At 37.7% G+C, this 19,490-nt stretch overlaps 1 protein-coding gene across 1 annotated transcript in view; it reads right to left on the bottom strand.

The window, feature by feature from the left end:
* THSD7A (thrombospondin, type I, domain containing 7A) overlaps window positions 1-19,490 on the bottom strand; it is a 507,842-nt gene that overhangs the window by 237,304 nt on the left and 251,048 nt on the right. The window contains exons 3-4 of the mRNA XM_011942957.1: window positions 12,275-12,523; window positions 9,477-9,658 (exon numbers count right to left, since the gene is read on the bottom strand). Of these exons, the coding sequence (XP_011798347.1) occupies window positions 9,477-9,658; window positions 12,275-12,523 (431 nt within the window). The remainder of the gene's footprint in view (window positions 1-9,476; window positions 9,659-12,274; window positions 12,524-19,490) is intronic.

Genomic DNA, 19,490 nt, shown 5'->3' with positions numbered 1-19,490 from the left:
AAATATTTCTAAAAGATTATTATCCAATGTTTTATTATTAGCTTAATATTACTCATATACTTTATTAGTACATCATCCATGACTTTGTACAAGACACCAAGATACACCATGAATTTTATGATCTTGTCTGGATAATAATTTCTTTGCTAATGTCATTTTTGTCTTTTCCATTAGCAAACTGGGAAAAACTAGAATGATAAAAAGAGAGAGAGGTTTGAATTACTCATGAATTTTCAGATGCTTCTATCCTTCAGTTTTAGAAGTTGGCAATTGCTTTCATGCTTCATTGAAAAATATCAATTTGGTAACATGATTGTTTCTGAATTTTACATTTGTGAAGATTATCCTTCACTCTAAAAATAATGGAGAAAATTCTGGGCATTTTTTATTATCTAAGAAAATGTTCTATCAAATGCCATTTAGTTGATCCAACCTCTTATTCTCCTGAATAGTTTTGACACTGAACACATATATGGTAAATTAATCTTATGTTATTTCCTTGACAAAATATGATTCTTACCTGTGCTTTGTATATAAAGGTGGCATTGTTGATTGGAAAATATTAATATACTGTGTGATCTGTTAGTCTGCCGACATATTTTCCAGCAGGGGTGACTGTTTGGACTGAAGAGTCCACACTCTTAGTTTGGTCACTGTAAACATTTGTAATACAGCTGATTTGTCTCCCAGATGCAGCTTATAGTTAAAACAAAATGATTTTCTGTAATAATCTTTTAGTCTGACATTTTAAAGCTCCATTTCTAGTCTTTATTTGGTATCAGATAGTCCATGTAAAAAAATCGGTATATTTTTTCTTATTTAGTACTTCTATTAAATTGATTAAATTTTATCCAGCCTCTTTTATTTTTTCTATTGGATTGGAAAAATATATATGCACATTACTTAATTATTAATAATTGATTATATTACTGTATAATAATATATAATTATACATAATATATTAATAGTTATTAAACAAAAATATGCATTATTACTTAATAATCATGCTTAAATGTTTAACATGCATAGTATTAATAAAATAGAAGGGTGTTCAATATTTCCACCTTTTTCCTAAACAACATACCCCTTATTTTTTCCTATCCTATATTACTTTTGTTCATCAACTAATTGCGCATTATAATATTAGCATTGCTTCACACATATCTCTGCTTAATTAGACTATCCATGTGTTTACCAAATTCTTTGCTCATCTTTGATCAATCTTTCTTGGTTTGATTTCCTTCTTCTTAAATATCCTTTGGCAATTTTTCAGTAAGGGTTTATTGGAGGCAATCCCTTTCACATTTGTCTAAATTTTGCTCATATTTTTGAAAGTTAGGTAGCTGGGTAAATAATTCTACGTTGCCAGTTACTTTCCTCTCAGTACTCTGCATATATAGTTAGCGTTGTTTCGCTTTTCTGTAGCTGCTGAAAATTTCACTATTAATTTGTTAATTCCTTTGTAAATAATCTTTTTCTTGTCTCTATTCCTTTTAACAAATCTTTGTAGTTGTTGAGCCAAAATCTCACTACATTGTCTCTAGTGCAGGTATTTTATTATCCTGCTTGAAAATTCTTGTTTTTCTTAATTCTGTATATCTGTGTTTTTTTATCACTCCTGGAACATTTTCTCTCCCTTTGTTTAGATTGTTATATTCTGGCCGGGCGCGGTGGCTCAAGCCTGTAATCCCAGCACTTTGGGAGGCCGAGACGGGCAGATCACGAGGTCAGGAGATCGAGACCATCCTGGCTAACACGGTGAAACTCCGTCTCTACTAAAAATACAAAAACTAGACGGGCGAGGTGGCGGGCGCCTGTAGTCCCAGCTACTCCGGAGGCTGAGGCAGGAGAATGGCGTAAACCCGGAAGGCGGAGCTTGCAGTGAGCTGAGATGCGGCCACTGCACTCCAATCCGGGAGACAGAGCGAGACTCCGCCTCAAAAAAAAAAAAAAAAAAAAAAGATTGTTATATTCTGAACCTTCTTGTTCAACTTTGCATGACTATTATCTTCACTTTTATTTTCAATTTCTATTCAGTGTTGCATATTCAATAATTTCCTTATGTTTGTCTTCAGTTTGCTAATAACTCTTTAGCTCAATCTGTCCAAATTACCCATTCATTTATTTCCAATTAATGTGTTTTTCAGTTCTAAAACTACTATCTTAAAAAATTGGTCTTTTTTATTCTGACTCATTATTTTTAATCTTGTAAGGTTTTCCTTTAAATCTTTAATAAGTTTTTAGCATTTTATGGTCTCTATCTGTTTTTTTGTTTGTTTTGAGACAGGGTCTTTCTCTGTCACTCTGTCACCCAGGCTGGAGTGCAGTGGCGCAATCTTGGCTAACTGCAATCTCCACATCCTGGGCTCAAGAGATCCTCTTTCCTCAGCCTCCCATGTAGATGTGACTACAGGTGCATGTCATCACACCTGGCAGTTTTTGTATTTTTTGGTAGAGACAAAGTTTCACCATGTTGCACAGTCTGGTCTCGAACTTCCAGACTGAAACTACCCACCTGCCTCAGCCTCACAAAGTGGTGGGATTACAAGTGTGAGTCACCATACCTGGCCTCTATCTGCTATTTCTAATACAGTATTTCCAATCTTGGGAGTCTAATCTTACTCTTTGTTAGGCATTTTAAATCTCATTTATGATGGATTATTTTTCCTTGCATAATTCATAATTTTGGATGGTGCAGTTTACAGGGTAAATCCTGTGCCTTAGGTTAAGGTATTCTCATCTAGAGAGTTTTTGCATTTGTTTATTTCAGGCATTCTAGTAGTACCAGTGGAATGATACAATTTCTTATATTAATTTCTCAGCTTTGCAGTTTTGGACTCATGGAAGTAAGCATAAATTTGAAACTAAAACCAATATGAATACAGGCCCATAACTAGAATTATTAGTGAGTCTTATTTTTCTCCTAAGTGAAGCCTGAGGCTGACCTATGTAATTGTCATCTCCCTCTACAGGAAAGTTGAGTTTCTCTACTTACTTGTTTATCCTTTGAGATTAATGAAGTAATGCAGTATTTTTGCCTGTATTCTCTTTCTCTGGTTAAAGTTTCTGTGTCATGCTCCTTATTGTCTTCACTCCTCCTAGGTTCCCAAAATGTGTAACCCTTTTCCTGTACCATCCCCACCCAAGGGCAACCACAGAAAGCATCAGCAGCTCAGCCTTGCTGGTTTGTTCTGGGGAATCATTTAGTCAAGACCTCAGTTCTGCCCTTAAGATCATTTAAAACAACATTGGAAAAAATACATATGCACATTACTTAATTATTAATAATTGATTATATTACTGTATAATAATACACAATTATAGAAATATATTCGTAGTTATTAAACCAAAATATGTATTTTTACTTCATAATTACTCTTAAATTTTTAACATGCATAATGAGCTAATAAAATAGAAGAGTGTTTAATGTTTCTACCTTTTTCCCCAAACAATATATTCCACGTGCGTGAATCTTGATGAGGTGTTATATAAAGGCTGGTTTTTCGTGTAAACTAGCTTGTCACATAGCTTGAATAGGAACAGAAGAGTAATTTATAAATAGGTATCTTCAGGCAAATAAAGTTAAGTAATGTGCCTAAGAATACATGCCAAGCAGAAATGAAAACCAGGTTTCTTGATTTCTATCTGGGGTTCTATTGAAAATAGCCTTAAGATGAAAAGTTAAAAGACTTTTAAACTATATACCATAATTAGAAAAGATAAAAGAAATAAAAAGTCTTCTCTTAAATTAATGTCCAAACTGAAAACAAGGTGTGTGAATCTTGACTCATGTCATTTGATCTAAGGACTAGATCATGTGTCTTCTATTCAAATTCAGAGGTGTAAACAGTTCTATATTCAGAGATAAAAGGCAGTGTGAGTGTGAATATAGCCTCTTTGTGAAACAGAATTTAAGGAAGTGGGGGTGGATATCAGAAATATTCAAGAGATAATTTTCAGAGAAATTAAAAGAGATTGTACCATTTTTAAAGGGGACAATAAATATATCAAACAGCAAATGTTTACTAAAAACCTACCAAGTTAAAGGCATAAAGCACAGTACTCATGTTTATTTGACTTCTGAGCTGCCTCATGTTTCTCTGATTGCCTTTTTGGTTGAATACTTCCTGAAGTCTCATCAGTAAGCTGTTTCTCCAATAAAAGCTCTTACGTTACCTCTGGGTAGACCACTAACTACCTTAATCTAATTCCCAGCATGAGTTTTTATTACCTTTTACCCCAGTAGCTGAACCTCTTGACATCTCACTTCCCATTTTGTAGTCTACTGTTCACAGAGTAATTCCATACGGTAAAAGCTGTTCTCTCCCACAACATATCCGGAGGACTGGCTAATGAAGAGGCTCTGATTCCTTTGGGGATTCCTATATTTTAATTATTATATACAGTAAGTCCTCACTTAACATCACCAATAGGTTCTTGGAAAACTTGACTACTCATCGCTAAAAGGGAACTCATTTCTCCATAGGCTAATTGATTTAAACAAGAGAGTTAAGTTCCCACGGCATATTTCTGGTCACAAAACCATCACTAAACTTCTAAATAAAGACCAAAACACTTTTAATATTAAACGTTGAAATAAATCTAAGCTATACGTACACTTAAGAAAGATTAAAAACAAGTAAGATCATTTATTACGTAATTATTCCAGTCCAGGGTTGTGGGTGGCCAGAGCCTACTCCATCAGTTTAGGGAGTAATGTGGGAACCGTGGCTGGATAACAACACCATCCCATCTCAGGGTGCGCTCACACACACACCCACACTCACTCAGACAGGGACTCCATAAACATGCCAGTTCACTTGATGTGAACATCTCTGAGGCATGTAAGCAAATCAAAAGACCCAGAGAGAGCCCATGCAGACATGGGAGGAACACGCAGACTCCATAGAGACAGTAGCCTCAGCTGGGAATTGATTTTTTTTTCTCGTCAATGTTATGACAAAATGTTCATCGACAAAATAGCATTATTTGAGGACCTGCTGTATTATTTTCCAGTGCTTTTTACATTCCACTGGATTTACAGTGCACTGTGTTTCCAACCTGTAGCCATCATGGGTTCTAGTTCTTTTTCATTTACCACATTAAAATGAGCAGAAAGTTGTATGCTTAGAAATACAATAAATTATGGAGTGTTTATACCTATATTATTCTCAAAAAGTATTCCTAGCCAAACTTTATATGCCTGTTTGTATAATTATAGTATCATAGTGAAAGTTTTAGAAGTCAGTAAATTTAAAAATCTTGTTTTCATGTAATTTACATCTATATAAGGGCATTATAGAAAGTCAAAAAACATGAAATCATTTTTCTTCATGGGACAGGTTTGATATATTTTTAGCAAAATAGAAAGTAAAAATAAACCATTCCCTTTCCTAAATGACTTAGGATTGCATCTGAGAATCTATGGAGACTCTCTTAGGTATCAGTGACCCATGGTTCCCTGATACACACTTTGGGTGGAACTATCATGTAAAATATTCTCAACTACCTTTTGTTTCAAAATTGAGGAATAGGAAAGACACAGCACAAGACTTCAGCACACTCTGATATTTACTTTCTAAAATAACAGGGAAATAGCACCATAAGCATAGCCTTTCTTTTCTTTTCTCTTTTTCCAAAAAGCTTTTGCTAAAGTGGGTTTGTGTGTGGAAATTGTAGACAAAATACAATGATAAATAATTTACTTTCCATTTAGCAATGATGTGACTATTTTATTTTCTTGTTTCTTTGTTGAGCATGAGGAAATGTGAGTTCTTTACTTATCTTTCCATCTATCCATTCACAGTTCAATCATCCATCCCTCTGCCTATCTTCCCATTGATTCTCTAATACTTTCTGCTGCTATATCTCATTCTATGTCATCATACAGGCTTATTATCCAGGCTGTCTTTCTTAATAACCCTCAATCCCACAGACAATATATAGATTTTAGTGTGGATTTTTAATGTGTTTTCTACAGAGTAATGCTCTTAAGTTTCCTATAAGTCACTGTAAGCTTAATGGTGCCTTATAGCCAATACTTTTAGTTTCTCTCATTTAAAAACATGCTCCATCTGTACTAAATGGAAGAATTTCTTGAGTTACTGTAGGTAAAATCTACTTTCATTTTACTTTGAACTCTAAAAAGAATCAATTTACTTCCACGCATCCAACGATCAGCAACACGTTCATCAGCTTTCTAGGACTCATGCAGAAAACCTCCCCACAGGCAAGACCTCTTCCTGTCATGTTCTGATAACGGCAGATTTCACGCCAGCATAAGCGGGACATTCTTCACAGACTACTGGAAATCTGATCAGCTGGCTGAACAAAAACTGTCAAGGGTTTTACTACTGACATTCTCAGTAGGGAACTTGTGGAGCCTTTCTTCTATGGAAATGATATAGTAGAAATTCTGCTCACCTGAATATTGTGGGGGAATAGTTGTCAGGATTGAGAGGGTTACCTACAGCTAAGAGCAGTGCAATAATAAAATATAGACATTGTCTAATACCGGTTAGATATATTTTTTCCTATTGTTTACAGGTGCTATCTCCAATTTAGGATATGTTCTGATGATATAATTCCACTGACACAAACAGCATACCAAATTGTGAATATTATACTAAAGACCTTGTGAGTACTTTAATATGATACATTTTATTACTTTGGAAATTAAATATATTAACTCCAAGGATAAGAGTTTTTCTGTCCCTTATGGTGTGGGTCACTTAGTAGCAGGGAATATACCAATGAGTAAAGTCATTATTGCTTCCTGCCTTTGTGCTAAGGTAGTCATTACCATTCCCCTGTGTAATACAATGCACCAAGTTAATAAAGGAAGTTTACATAAATTTCATATCACTTGCTTTCAGTATTTTTTGTACTAAGAAATTTTATTTTTGAGTTAAAGTATTTTATTTTGTGTTAGAGTCTTTTTCACATCTTCATTATATGTGAAAACAAGTCATCTAGAGAACACAGGGTGTGAATCTGCAAAAAGAACAGTGTAGATTGTTCTTTAAGTAAAACTGAGCTGTTCGTAGTACAGGTTGCTCATGGTTACACAGTCTTGGATTCTTGAAATGAGTGTCTTCTTAGTATCTGGGGGAGTTGTTTTGAGGGATTTCTCTCTTTTGTAAGATAAGCTTTCATTCTTTCATATGAACATGACTGAACATAGAGTGTGAATAATCTTCAAGCCTACAGTCTAATTGTTCTCCATTCACACATATTTATAGACTTCACATGTCACCCCTGGGATACCAGTATACTGAATATGTTTCCTATTGGGAAATGTTAAGTGCTCCCAGAGAGAAACTAGCAGAGTCTAAATTTAGTGGAATAAATGCTACATTTTTAGGGAGAATCAACTGTTTCTGCAAAGACTTTAAGAAGTTCATTAGTATTCTTGGTATATGATATGAAAGGACACACATTCCTAAATTATTCATGTTACATATTTACATGATAAATATTAATTTTAGGTGAATTAATTACTTCCATATCTATTGACCTTTGCTTTGGCATTTGCTTTAGTCTAACAACTACATCTTAATAATGATATTCTTTCAGTTTTCCTTCTTTATCTGTGACTTTTTTGGTGTCTGCAGTGGTTTAGCAGTGGTCAGGGGGGAGCTCTAAAAGAAAATGCTTTAAAAAAATACCCAGTTGCAATTCAAAATTCTGAAGGATCTTTGGAAAGTAATAACCTACAGGACATAATTGACATTCCAAAACTAAAATCTGATCTACCTCTAGCAATGAAGTTATACTACCCTGGAAAGACTGCTATAATAAATCTACTTAAGAGTATTAAAATGCAGCCATTAAAGTGGCCAAGAAAATATTAATGTACTAACATTACATGTTTTATGCTACTTCCTTATAACCTCAAGATACATGAGTAGTAAAGTGTATCCCTCGGCTAGACTCCTAAATGAGTTGACATGCTGTGTAAAGTTAGTGGATACAGAACAATTAAATTTTGAAAGTTGCAACTGCAAAACTTCAGTTTTTATCTTCCATAAATTACTGGTCACTGGTGTCAATCCTTTGAGGGGCAGAGAAGCCATCTCTTCTTTGGTTTTTAAAACATTCATTTCTCTTGGTTCTTTACCATATTTTCTGATCATTTTTGCTCATATTCCTTCCCAAAATATTCTCCTTTTTTGGTATTTCATTTGGTGGTATCAAAGAGGGCCTTTATCCTTGTTCTTTTCCTACCAAGGTATTTTCTAGGAAATCCAATCCTGTCCTCTCTTCTCCTCTCCTCCCCGCCCCTCTCCACAACCCGCCAAATACAACACGCTCATCTTTATTGGTGAGATTTGTCCTTTGTTTTTGTTTTTCTTTAGCGTTGTGCTTTAATACACACTGTTCCCTTGCCTGAAGGGAACTTCCTCTTGCACTCTTGCCATGCTCTCCTGTAAGTAGTGTCTCTGTCATCATTCAGCTCAAGTGCCACTCCCTCCACAAAGGGCTCTGTTTCTACTACTCCCTTACGCTTATTCTGAATCTTGGTTGTATGGCATACATACGGCATTTTAATTACTTGTTTGTCTACATGCTCTCCTGGTGACTTTGAGGACTTCCATGACATGCAATCTGTATTGGTATTTCTCTCCTCATTCTCTTAAACAAATTGTATATGTTGATATGCGTTCAATGTGCCAGTGAAAGAAGTCCTGCTATTCCTCAGACAGGAGGATAAAGACTGCTGACCCTACTGCTTAAAAATGTTCATATTTGTGTGTGAACTTAAGATCTACTCATTCAATATACATTTGATACAATAATTATGATAATTTTAGAGTCATATTAATTAATGTCTAAAATATGTAGTTTTAGCTTGGGCCATATTGGATTCACTTATTCTTTTGTACACTTAATACATCTGGTCCTGAAACAGATATAATTTTTTAAGAAAAGATATATCTGCCAAACAATTGAAGAGTTTTAAAAAGTGCCTTTGGGTTAAAGATTTCTTTTACTGTAGTTTCTATTCTGTACTTATTTAAATTGAAATTGACAATTTTATTCAGTATCACAATTAACTTATTTTTAACCACATTTTTTCCAAATAAGTTTTTTTTTGACAAGCAGGTTTTATTTCTTATATAATTTTGGAATTTAGAATATATATTTGCATGATCTGTGCATATTTACAAATACATTTTTATTCTAGTTTTAAATTATTGTTTCTAAAGTTTGATGCAGAGGTTGAGTCAAGAAGGCCTTTAAGTCAAAATTTTAAAGACACTTGTCAGTAAACCAGAACTGATCAAAGACGGTTTTGTACTAAATATTTTCACAACCATAATGTGGATTACCTGTTTACCATAGTGAATACCAACCATAATGTGAACAGAAATGCAGCTCTCATGCCCCGGATGGCTGTGTATATACCCCTTCAGAGCCATCACATGCTCAGTCAGTCTGCATAAGTGAATTCTTGAGAAAAAAGCAAAGGTTACCTTCTTTGTTCTTGTGGGTATTTAACTGTGAGAGGAGGTTTTCATTGGCCTGCACGCAGTACACCTCTCGAGTCTGGATGCCCCCGCCACAGAGGGCCGTCTGGTTGCCGCGTCTCTTGTCCTGCTGACTGAGCAAAGGGTCCACACGGCACTCAGTCCACTCCGTAGTTCTCCAGCCATACCTAAATAAAGAAAACACCAGCAGCAGCAACCATAATTACTGAATGACATGTTTCTCTACTCCTGTCATACTTTCTTTTAATGAAAATTAGTCTCAAAAGCATTTTCCTAGTGAATCCATTGTAGACTACATCTATGGTGCATATTTGGTTTCAACTCCTTCTTTATGCTCTGCAGTGCTCATTTAATGAGGGGTTAAATTTCGGGTGATCCTGTTTTAATTGCAATTACTGGAAGTTACTTATAAATATTTTATGAAAACGGAGCATACTGCTGAAAACATGAAATTTTATGTTCAATTAAGCTTAACCCAGGCTTGCCCTTTCTTGTTGCCTATAAACAAAGGAGGATTGAATATGGAAATGGGAAATGTTCTGAGTGATGATGAACCAAAACATTTGCTTTGCCTTTTACAAAATAAATGAAAACTGCACAGTGTAGCAAAGTTATAATTGTGTATTAGGGTTAAAAATTATAAGAGAATAAATCAGAGTTTTCTCTTTATTGTCAAGAGTAAGATTTTTTTTTTTTTTTTGTGGCACTGAGCATTCCTAATGAGTGCTGATGCATGATGCAAAGAGCTGGCACTTCTCATCAGTGGAGCACAGGAAAGAAGATCTTTGATGCTCAATTAAAGCTCCAATCAAGATTATGATGTGAGAGAAATGTCAGGGCATTGTCAGTCCAACATATGATTGAAGGAGATAGCTAGGGAAACATTTCCCGACGCCACTGAAGATAGGAAGTGATGGCATTTCTCCACCTCAAGGAAAATGGATATTCTAAAAGCACAAAGAAAATGACTCATGTAGCACTTTGTGTCACTTTAACCAAGATGCTTCCTTAGTAATCAGATGAACAGCCAACATAGGTGCAAATGGATGTGCTAATATTCATCTGAATCAGGCAGAAGGTTAAACGGCCCTCAGATGTCCAATCTAGATTCTTCACTCTGTCAATGGTAAGGTTTTGTGACAGTAAAGATGAACTTCATGCCTGTTTTTAAATTTTATAAGTGGATATTTGTTGCTTAACGAATTGTGGGACTGGGTCATGAAGAAATAACACCTGACATTAATTTATAAAGGAAGTGCAGCACTCAGGTCAATTCTAGAAACACAGATAATTGATGCCTGGTTTGGAGATTGAAGGGGAAGGAAGCAAAGCCAAACAGATCATTTGTTAAGGGAGTTACAATAATCCTTTTAAATAAATTGAAGTTCCGATTTAGGTCCCACCAAAAAGTCCAATGAGAGGAATAGTCTTTCAATAATGTAAATTGGTTACACATTCTGTGAAAAATGTTACCCCAAAAAAGGGCATGGAGAAAGATACTGAAGGATATATATTTATTATTTATTTTGTTAATTGTGTTTGAATATCTGAGAAGAAAAAGAATAAAGCACCTAGCTTGCAACAGAAATAGAAGAAGCTCATAGGAGAGAAAACACAGGAAATCCTGGCAACTTCCTCGAGCCTATTATGTGGAAAGGAACCAGAACAATCAGTGAGATAGGCAGAGACATTGGGGAGGAAATTCTCTGTGGAGGTTTCAGTCACTTTTTACATTAGAGCACAATGGATGAGTCCAAAGTGCTGCAGAATTATATATCTGGTATAAAACATTACTTTTTTTGTTATAGGAATAGTAGTAATAGTAATTTGCCTCCCCACTGGTTCATAAAGATCTAGCTATATGCATGTTCTTTAAATGTTTGGGATAATTCAGAGATGCTCTCAATGAAGTTCACACATCTCTATTGAAAAACTAACATAAGTTGCTTTATAAATATCCTATATATAGATTAAGCTGAAATATTGCTATTACCAATATAATTCACAATAATAACTTGGAAATTATTTTTTAATACTGTCATACTGCCAAATGTTTCAGAATGAGTCTTATTTAATCTGAATTCAATGCATATTTACTGAACACTTATTTTGTACCAGATACTGTGATATATGCTAGTAATTAAACAAAAAGCAAACAAGCAAAAAACCCAACCCCTTTCCCAATATTAGTAAGCACAGTCTTTGTCCTCATGGAACTTAAAGTCTCATTATTTTGATGTAGTATTTTACTCTATTGAATAGGATTTGTTATACAAAGTACTGAATTTTAATAGTTAATGATAATCTGTATTTAGAAAGTTTATTTTACCTTGTGGAATGGAGGTTGAAAAACTGTGGCCCAAGATCAAATCAACCTGCCACTTTTTTTTATATATCTAAATAAAATTTTAATGGAACACAGCCACACTCAGTTGTTTACATATTACCTCTAGCTCCAATAGCAGTGTTGAGTCATTGCAATAGAGATATGTGTGGCCAGCAAAGCTTAATGTTTTAACTATCTACCCCTTTACAGAAAAATTTTGGCAACTCCTATTATAAAAAATACATAAACATAGAATTGGTGCTAAAAATTTCATGGAGATTTAGTTTGTCAGAGACACTTTTATTCTGTAAAATCAGGTTTTTTTAAGGATACTGTTTGTAAAGATATATTTTTTTGTGTGTAAAAATTACTGTTGCTCAGAATACTGTTCAGTTAAAATCAAAGAGCTGAGCAAATGTAGTTTGGGCAGACACTATACCCTTCTTTATTTACTCACGTGGCACAGGGGGCAACTCCACCTCCTTGAGACAAACAGGGTTCTTTTTCCTCCAGTTCTGGACACTCCTTTTCACTGCCAATGGGAAACTGCCTGATGGTTCGTGTTCTTACACGAGTGCCTGCAGGGGACACCATGTCGTGGCATGTTTTTGAGCAGGGGCTCCACTCTGACCACTCAGAAACTTGGCACTCTTTGGTGATCACACAGGACTGGAAGGTCATTGGAAGCTTCTCTTGCTGGCAAAAGCTGTAAAAGAGCATTGATATTCTCATTACAGACTCACAGGCAGTTATGAACTTTGTCTTCTATACTCAAGAGTGAATCAAGTTGGGCATTTTTATTTCTACTTGGAGGTGTAATCCAATTTCATTGAAAATACATCAACCTTTACGATGTGGAAAAGCAGTTAGACTCAAAGCTAACATTTGCATATTCTTCTGTTTTCTAAGAGTTGTTAAACCATTCATAGGAAATAGAAAATAAAGATAATTAAGTAAAATTAGCTAAAGCTAAGTTTACCATACTGTTCATTTTACTCATTCCAGACTTGTTTTAATTTAGAAAATGAGAAACCAAGAACTGTTAACATATGCTAATTTCCATTCTGTTTAGGGAATCAAGTAAATACGCCTGGATAACTGTGATGATTAATACTGAGTGTCAACTTGATTGGATTGACGGATGCAAAGTATTGATCCTGGACATGTCTGTGAGGGTGTTGCCAAAGGAGAGTAACATTTGAGTCACTGGCTGGGAAAGGCAGACCCACTCTTAATCTGAGTGGGCACCATTGAATCAGCTGCCAGTGTGGCTAGAATATAAAGCAATCAGATAAACGTGAAAAGACTACACTGGCCTAACCTCTTAGCCTACATCTTTCTCCAGTGCTGGATGCTTCCTGCCTTCAAACATCAGACTCCAAATTCTTCAGTTTTGGAACTGAGACTGTCTCTCCTTGCTCCTCAGCTTGCAGACGGCCTATTGTGGGACCTTGTGATCATGTGAGATAATACTTAATAAACTACATTTTATATATATATCTATCTTGTTAGTTCTGTCCCTCTAGTGAACCCTGACTAATATAGATTTTGGTACCAGGAGTGGTTCTAGAGGGACAGAATATTAAGGATGGAGTTCTTTCATTGGTTTGGGGGTTTCTGGAGTTGGCTGCTTAATATTAAACCTCAAAATGCTAAGGACTCTACTTCTAATAGTATGGAGAACACTCATAGTCCTTGGCATGAACTGTTTAGGGAGTTATGCAAAATAAATGCATTTGATGCTCTGATTCATCAATCATGAGAGGCAAGGAGTTTAGTGACTCTATACATAATACCTTTGACCATAAATGGAGAGCCAAGAAACATAATGAAGTTAGTTCATTGCTCCTAAGTTCAGTGGAAAAGTGATGGAAGAAAATGATGAACTCAGGAATTCTAACTCCTAGCTTCAGAAGCAAATACTGAGCTTCAAATCTACTAAGATTGTTCTGAGAGACTTATCTTCTGTTGAAAAAGAGCTGAAATTGTGGCCATACAGACACAAGCTCTTATCATGCGAATGGGTCACCTGAAAGGAAAGGTATATGCAAAGCCTCACCAGGTGTCTACTGTTAAAGTGAGGGCATTGATTGGAAAAGAATAGGACCCTGCAACTTGGAATGGGGACCTGTAGGAGGACCCTGATGAAACTGGGGACACTGAGTTTGTAAACTCTGATGAAACATTTTTTGCCAGAAGAAACAACTTCTCTATCCCCAGTATTGGCAACATCCCCTCTCCAACCCATGCTGCCATCAGCCTTTCCACCTTTGTCTGAGGAGATAAACCCTGCACTGCCTGAGGCAATGGTGATGGCCTCCCGTGAGGCAGTTGCCAGGCAAGATCATGTTGATTCTCCTCAGGAGCCACTCCCAACACCCTTGTTTGCTTCTATACCTATAACTAAAGTCCTGGCAGGCCCCAAGAGGTAAGGTTGAGTATGACCCATAACGAGGTGTGCTACACTTGAGAAGAACTGCTTGAATTCTCTAATTAATATAAACAGAAATCTGGAGAACAGGCATGGGAGTGGATATTAAGAGTGTGGGATAATTGTGGAAGGAAGATAGAGGTGGGTCAGGCTGAATTTATTGATTTGGGCCCACTAATTAGGGACTCTGCATTTAATGTTGTAGCTCGGGGAGTTAAAAAAGGTTCTAATGGTTTATTTGCTTGGCTAGCTAAAATATGGATTCAAGATGCCCACTGTGAGCGAGCTGGAAAGGCCTGATCTCCCTTGGTTTAATGTAGAGGAAGGGATCCAAAGGCTTAGGGAGATTAGGATGGTGGAGTGGATTAGTCACTTTAGACCTACTCATCCCAACTGGGAGGTATAGAAGATATACCCTTGACCAATGCCTTGCAAAATAGATTTGTGAGGGCAGCACCCACATCTTTGAAAAGCCCTGTAATTGCTCTTCTCTGTATGTCAGATCTAACAGTGGAAACCACAATCACTAAACTACAAAACTTAAATACAATGGGAATAATTGGATCCTGAGATGGTATAGGCCGAGTGGTGGCACTCAACCATCAAAGGCAAGGTGGGCACAGCTATCGTAATGGACAGCAGAGGCAAAGCAGCAATCAGAATAGTCTGACTCATGTAGACCTCTGGCACTGGTTAATTAATCATAGTGTTCCTAGAAGTGAAACTGATAGGAAGCCTACTGTATTCCTACTTAATTTATATAATCAGAAAACTTCTAGGTCAAATGGATAAAATACATTTGAATTAGAAAAACAGAATCATGGCCCCTCAATCAATTTCCAGATTTGAGCCAGTTTACAGACTCAGAACCTCTTGAATAAAAGGGAGGCCTGATTCCTCTGGGGAAGAACACCACTACATTATGTACAATTTATGTTGTTAATCTTTCTTCCATCCTTCCCTAAGAAAACCTCTGGCCTTTTATCTGGGTAACTGTGCATTGGAAAAAGGGAAATGATCAGACATTTTGGGGACTACTGGACACTGGCTCTGAGCTGACATTGATACAAGGGGACCCAAAATGTCATTGTGGTCCTGCAGTTATTGAGGTCAGGTAATTAACGGAGTTTTAGCTCATGTCCGACTTACAGTGGGTCCAGTGGTTCCTGGGATTCCCCAGTGCCAGAATGCATAATTGGCATAGACATACTTAGCAGTGGGCAGAATCCCCACACTGGCTCCCTGACTGGTAGAGTAAGGGATATTATGGTGGGAAAGGCCAAATGGAAGTCATTAGAGCTCCCGCTACCTAGAAAAATAGTAAATCAAAAACAATATTGCATTGCTGGAGGGATTGAGGAGATTAGTGTCACCATCAAGGACTTGAAAGATGCAGGGGTGGTGATTCCCACAACATCCCCTTTTGACTCTATTTGGCCTGTGCAGAAGACAGATGGATCTTGGAGAATGACAGTGGATTATTGTAAGGTTAATCAAGTGGCAATTCCAATTGCAGCTGTTATACCAGATGTGGCTTCATTGCTTGATCAAATTAACACATCTCCTGGTACCTGGTATACAGCCATTGACTTGGCAAATGCCTTTTTCTCCATTCCTGTCCATAAGACCTATCAGAAGCAATTTGCCTTCATCTGTCAGGGCCAGCAGTATATCTTTACTGTCCTACCTCAGGAGTATATCAACTCTCCGGCTTTGTGTTATAATCTTACTCAGAGGGACCTTGATTGCTTTTCACTTCCACAGAGTATCACACTGGCCCATTACATTGACGACATTATGCTGATTAGATCCAGTGAGACCTAGATTTAGAAGTAGCAAACACACTGGACTTATTGGTGAGACATTTGCATGCTAGAAGATGGGAAATAAATTCGACTAAAATTCAGGGAACTTCTACCTCAGTAAAATTTCTACGGGTCCAATGGTGTGGGGCCTGTCAAGCTATTCCTTCTAAGGTGAAGGATAAGTTGCTGCATTTGGCTCCTCCTACAACCAAAAAAGAGGCACAATGACTAGTGGGCTTATTTGGATTTTGGAGGTAACACATTCCTCAATTGGTGTGTTAGTCTGGCCCACATACCGAATGACCTGAAAGACTGCCAGTTTTGAGTGGGGTCCAGAACAGGAGAAGGCTCTGCAACCGGTCCAGGCTGCTGTGCAAGCTGCTCTGCCACTTGGGCCATATGACGCCCCATATCCAATGGTGCTTGAGGTGTCAGTCAGTTGCATATAGGCATGCTATTTGGAGCCTTTGGCAGGTCCCCATAGGTGAATCACATTAGAGGCCTCTAGGATTTTGGAGCAAGCCCCTGCCATCTTCTACAGATAACTACTCTCCTTTTGAGAGATAGCTCTTGGCCTGTTACTGAACTTTGGTGGAAATTGAACATTTGATTATAGGTCATCAAGTCGCTATGTGACCTGAACTGCCTATCATGAACTGGGTGCTTTCTGACCCATCTAGCCATAAAATGGATCATACACAGCAGCACGCCATCATCAAATGGAAGTGGTATATATGTGATCAGGCTAGAGCAGGTCCTGAAGGCACAAGTAAGCTACATGAGGAAGTGGCTCAAACGCCCATGGTCTCCACTCCTGCCATCCTGTCTTCTCTCCCCCAGCCTGTACCTATGGACTCATGGGGAGTTCCCTATGATCAGCTGACAGAGGAAGAGAAGACTAGGGCCTGGTTCACAGATGGTTCTGTATGATATGAAGGCACTACCTGAAAGTGGACAGCTGCAGCACTATAGCTCCTTTCTAGGACAGCCCTGAAGGACAGCAGTGAAGGGAAATCTTACCAGTGAGCAGAATTTTGAGCAGTGCACCTGGTTGTGCACTTTGCATGGAAGGAGAAATGGCCTGATGTGTGATTATATACTGATTCATTGGCTGTAGCCAATGGTTTGGCTGGATGGTCAGGGACTTGGAAGAAGCATGATTGGAAAATTGGTGACATAGAAATTTGGGGAAGAGATATATAGATGAAACTCTCTGAGTGGTCAACAACTGTGAAGATATTTGTATTCCATATGAGTGCTCACCAATGAGTGACCTCGGCAGAGGAGGATTTTAGTAATCAAGTGGATAGCATGACACATTCTGTGGACACCACTCAGCTTCTTTCCCCAGCCACCCCCGTCATCACCCAATGGGCACATGAACAAAGTGGCCATAGTGGCAGGGATGGAGGTTATGCATGGGCTCAGGAACATGGACTTCCACTCACCAAGGCTGACCTGGCTATGGCCACTGCTGAGTGCCCAATTTGCCAGCAGCAGACACCAACACTGAGCCCTTGATATGGCACCATTCCTCAGGGTGATCAGCCAGCTACCTGGTGGCAGGTTGATTACATTGGACCTCTTCCATCATGGAAAGGGCAGAGGTTTGTCCTCACTGGAATAGACACTTACTCCTCACTGGAATAGACACTTACTCAGGATGGGTTTGCCCATCCTGCATGCAATGCTTCTGCCAAGACTACCATCAGTGGACTCACGGAATGTCTTATTCACCATCATGGTATTCCACACAGCATTGCCTCTGACCAAGGCACTCACTTCACAGCTAAAGAAGTGTGACTGTGGGCTCATGCTCATGGAATTCACTGGCCTTACCATGTTCCCCATCATCCTGAAGTAGCTGGATTGATAAAGTGGAGGAATGGCCTTTTGAAGTCACAATTACAACGTAAACTAGGTGACAATAGTTTGCAGGGCTGGGGCAAAGTTCTCCAGAAGGCTGTGTATGCTCTGAATCAGCATCCAGTATATTGTACTGTTTCTCACGTAGCCAGAATATATGGGTCCAGGAATCAAGGGGTAGATGTGGAAGTGGCTCCACTCACCATCATCCCTAGTGATCCACTGGCAAAATTTTTGCTTCCTGTTCCCACAACATTACGCTCTGTTGGCCTAGAGGTCTCAGTTCCAGAGAGAGGAATGCTGGCACCAGGAGACACATCAATGATTCCATTAAACTGGAAGTTTAATGGAAGTTAAGGTTGCTACCTGGAACTTTGGGCTCCTTCTACCTTTAACTCAACAGGCTAAGAAGGGAGTTACAGTGTCGGCTGGGGTGATTGACCCAGACTAACAAGATGAAATCAGTTTACTACTACATAACAGAGGTAAGGAAAAGTATGCATAGAATACAGGTGATCCATTAGGGTGTCTCTTAATATTGCCATGTCCTGTGATTAAGGTCAATGTGAAGGAAAGTGGATAAGATAAGGAAAAATATGCATGGAATACAGGGGATCAATTAAGGCCACTCTTAGTATTACCATGCCCTGTGATTAAGGTCAAAGGGAAATTACAACAGCCCAATCCAGGCAGGACTATAACTGGCCCAGACTCTTCAGAAATGAAAGTTTGGGTTACTCCACCAGGAAAAAAACCACAGCCTCCTGAGATGCTTGCTGAAGGCAAAGGGAATACAGAATGGATAGTAGAAGAAGGGAGTCATCAATATCAGCTACAATCACGTGACCAGCTGCAGAAAAGAAGACTGTAATTGTCATCAGTATTTCCTCCTTCTTTTGTTAAAAGCATGTTTGTTTGTGTACACACTTGTACTAAGAAAATATCTTCATTTTATTTCCTTTTTCCTTTATCATGTGACATAGATTTACTGACTTCATGTCAGTATTTAAGTATTGTTAACTTTATGTAATAATATTTGGTTTGGGGATTGTTGTGTTTCCGGTTGTATGAAGGATAGTTGTATTATGTTAGGCATAATTATGACCTTACTACTGTCTTTATTTTAAGATTATGTATCATCTCAGGAACCCAACTATATGGGTTCAAGTTGACAAGGGGTAGATCTATGATGGTTAATACTGAGTGTCAACTTGATTGGATTGAAGGATGCAGAGTATTGATGCTGGTTATATCTGTGAGGGTGTTGCCAAAGGAGATTAACATTTGAGTCAATGGGCTGGGAAAACCAGACCCACCTTTAATCTGGGTGGGCACCATCTAATCAGCTACCAGCAAATCTAGAATATAAAGCCATCAGAAAAACATGAAAAGACTAGACTGGCCTAACCTCAGCCTACATCTTTCTTTTGTGATGGATGCTTCCTACCCTCGAACATCAGACTCCAAGTTTTTCAGTTTTTATTTATTTATTTATTTATTTATTTTTTATTATACTTTAAGTTCTAGGGTACATGTGCATAACATAACGTGCAGGTTTGTTACATATGTAT

The sequence above is a fragment of the Colobus angolensis genome, unplaced genomic scaffold (assembly GCF_000951035.1).
Source record: "Colobus angolensis palliatus isolate OR3802 unplaced genomic scaffold, Cang.pa_1.0 Scaffold104, whole genome shotgun sequence".
Classification (NCBI taxonomy): domain Eukaryota; kingdom Metazoa; phylum Chordata; class Mammalia; order Primates; family Cercopithecidae; genus Colobus; species Colobus angolensis.
The sequence above is the reverse complement of the archived record's forward strand: the minus strand, read 5'-3'. Positions and strand labels throughout refer to the sequence as shown.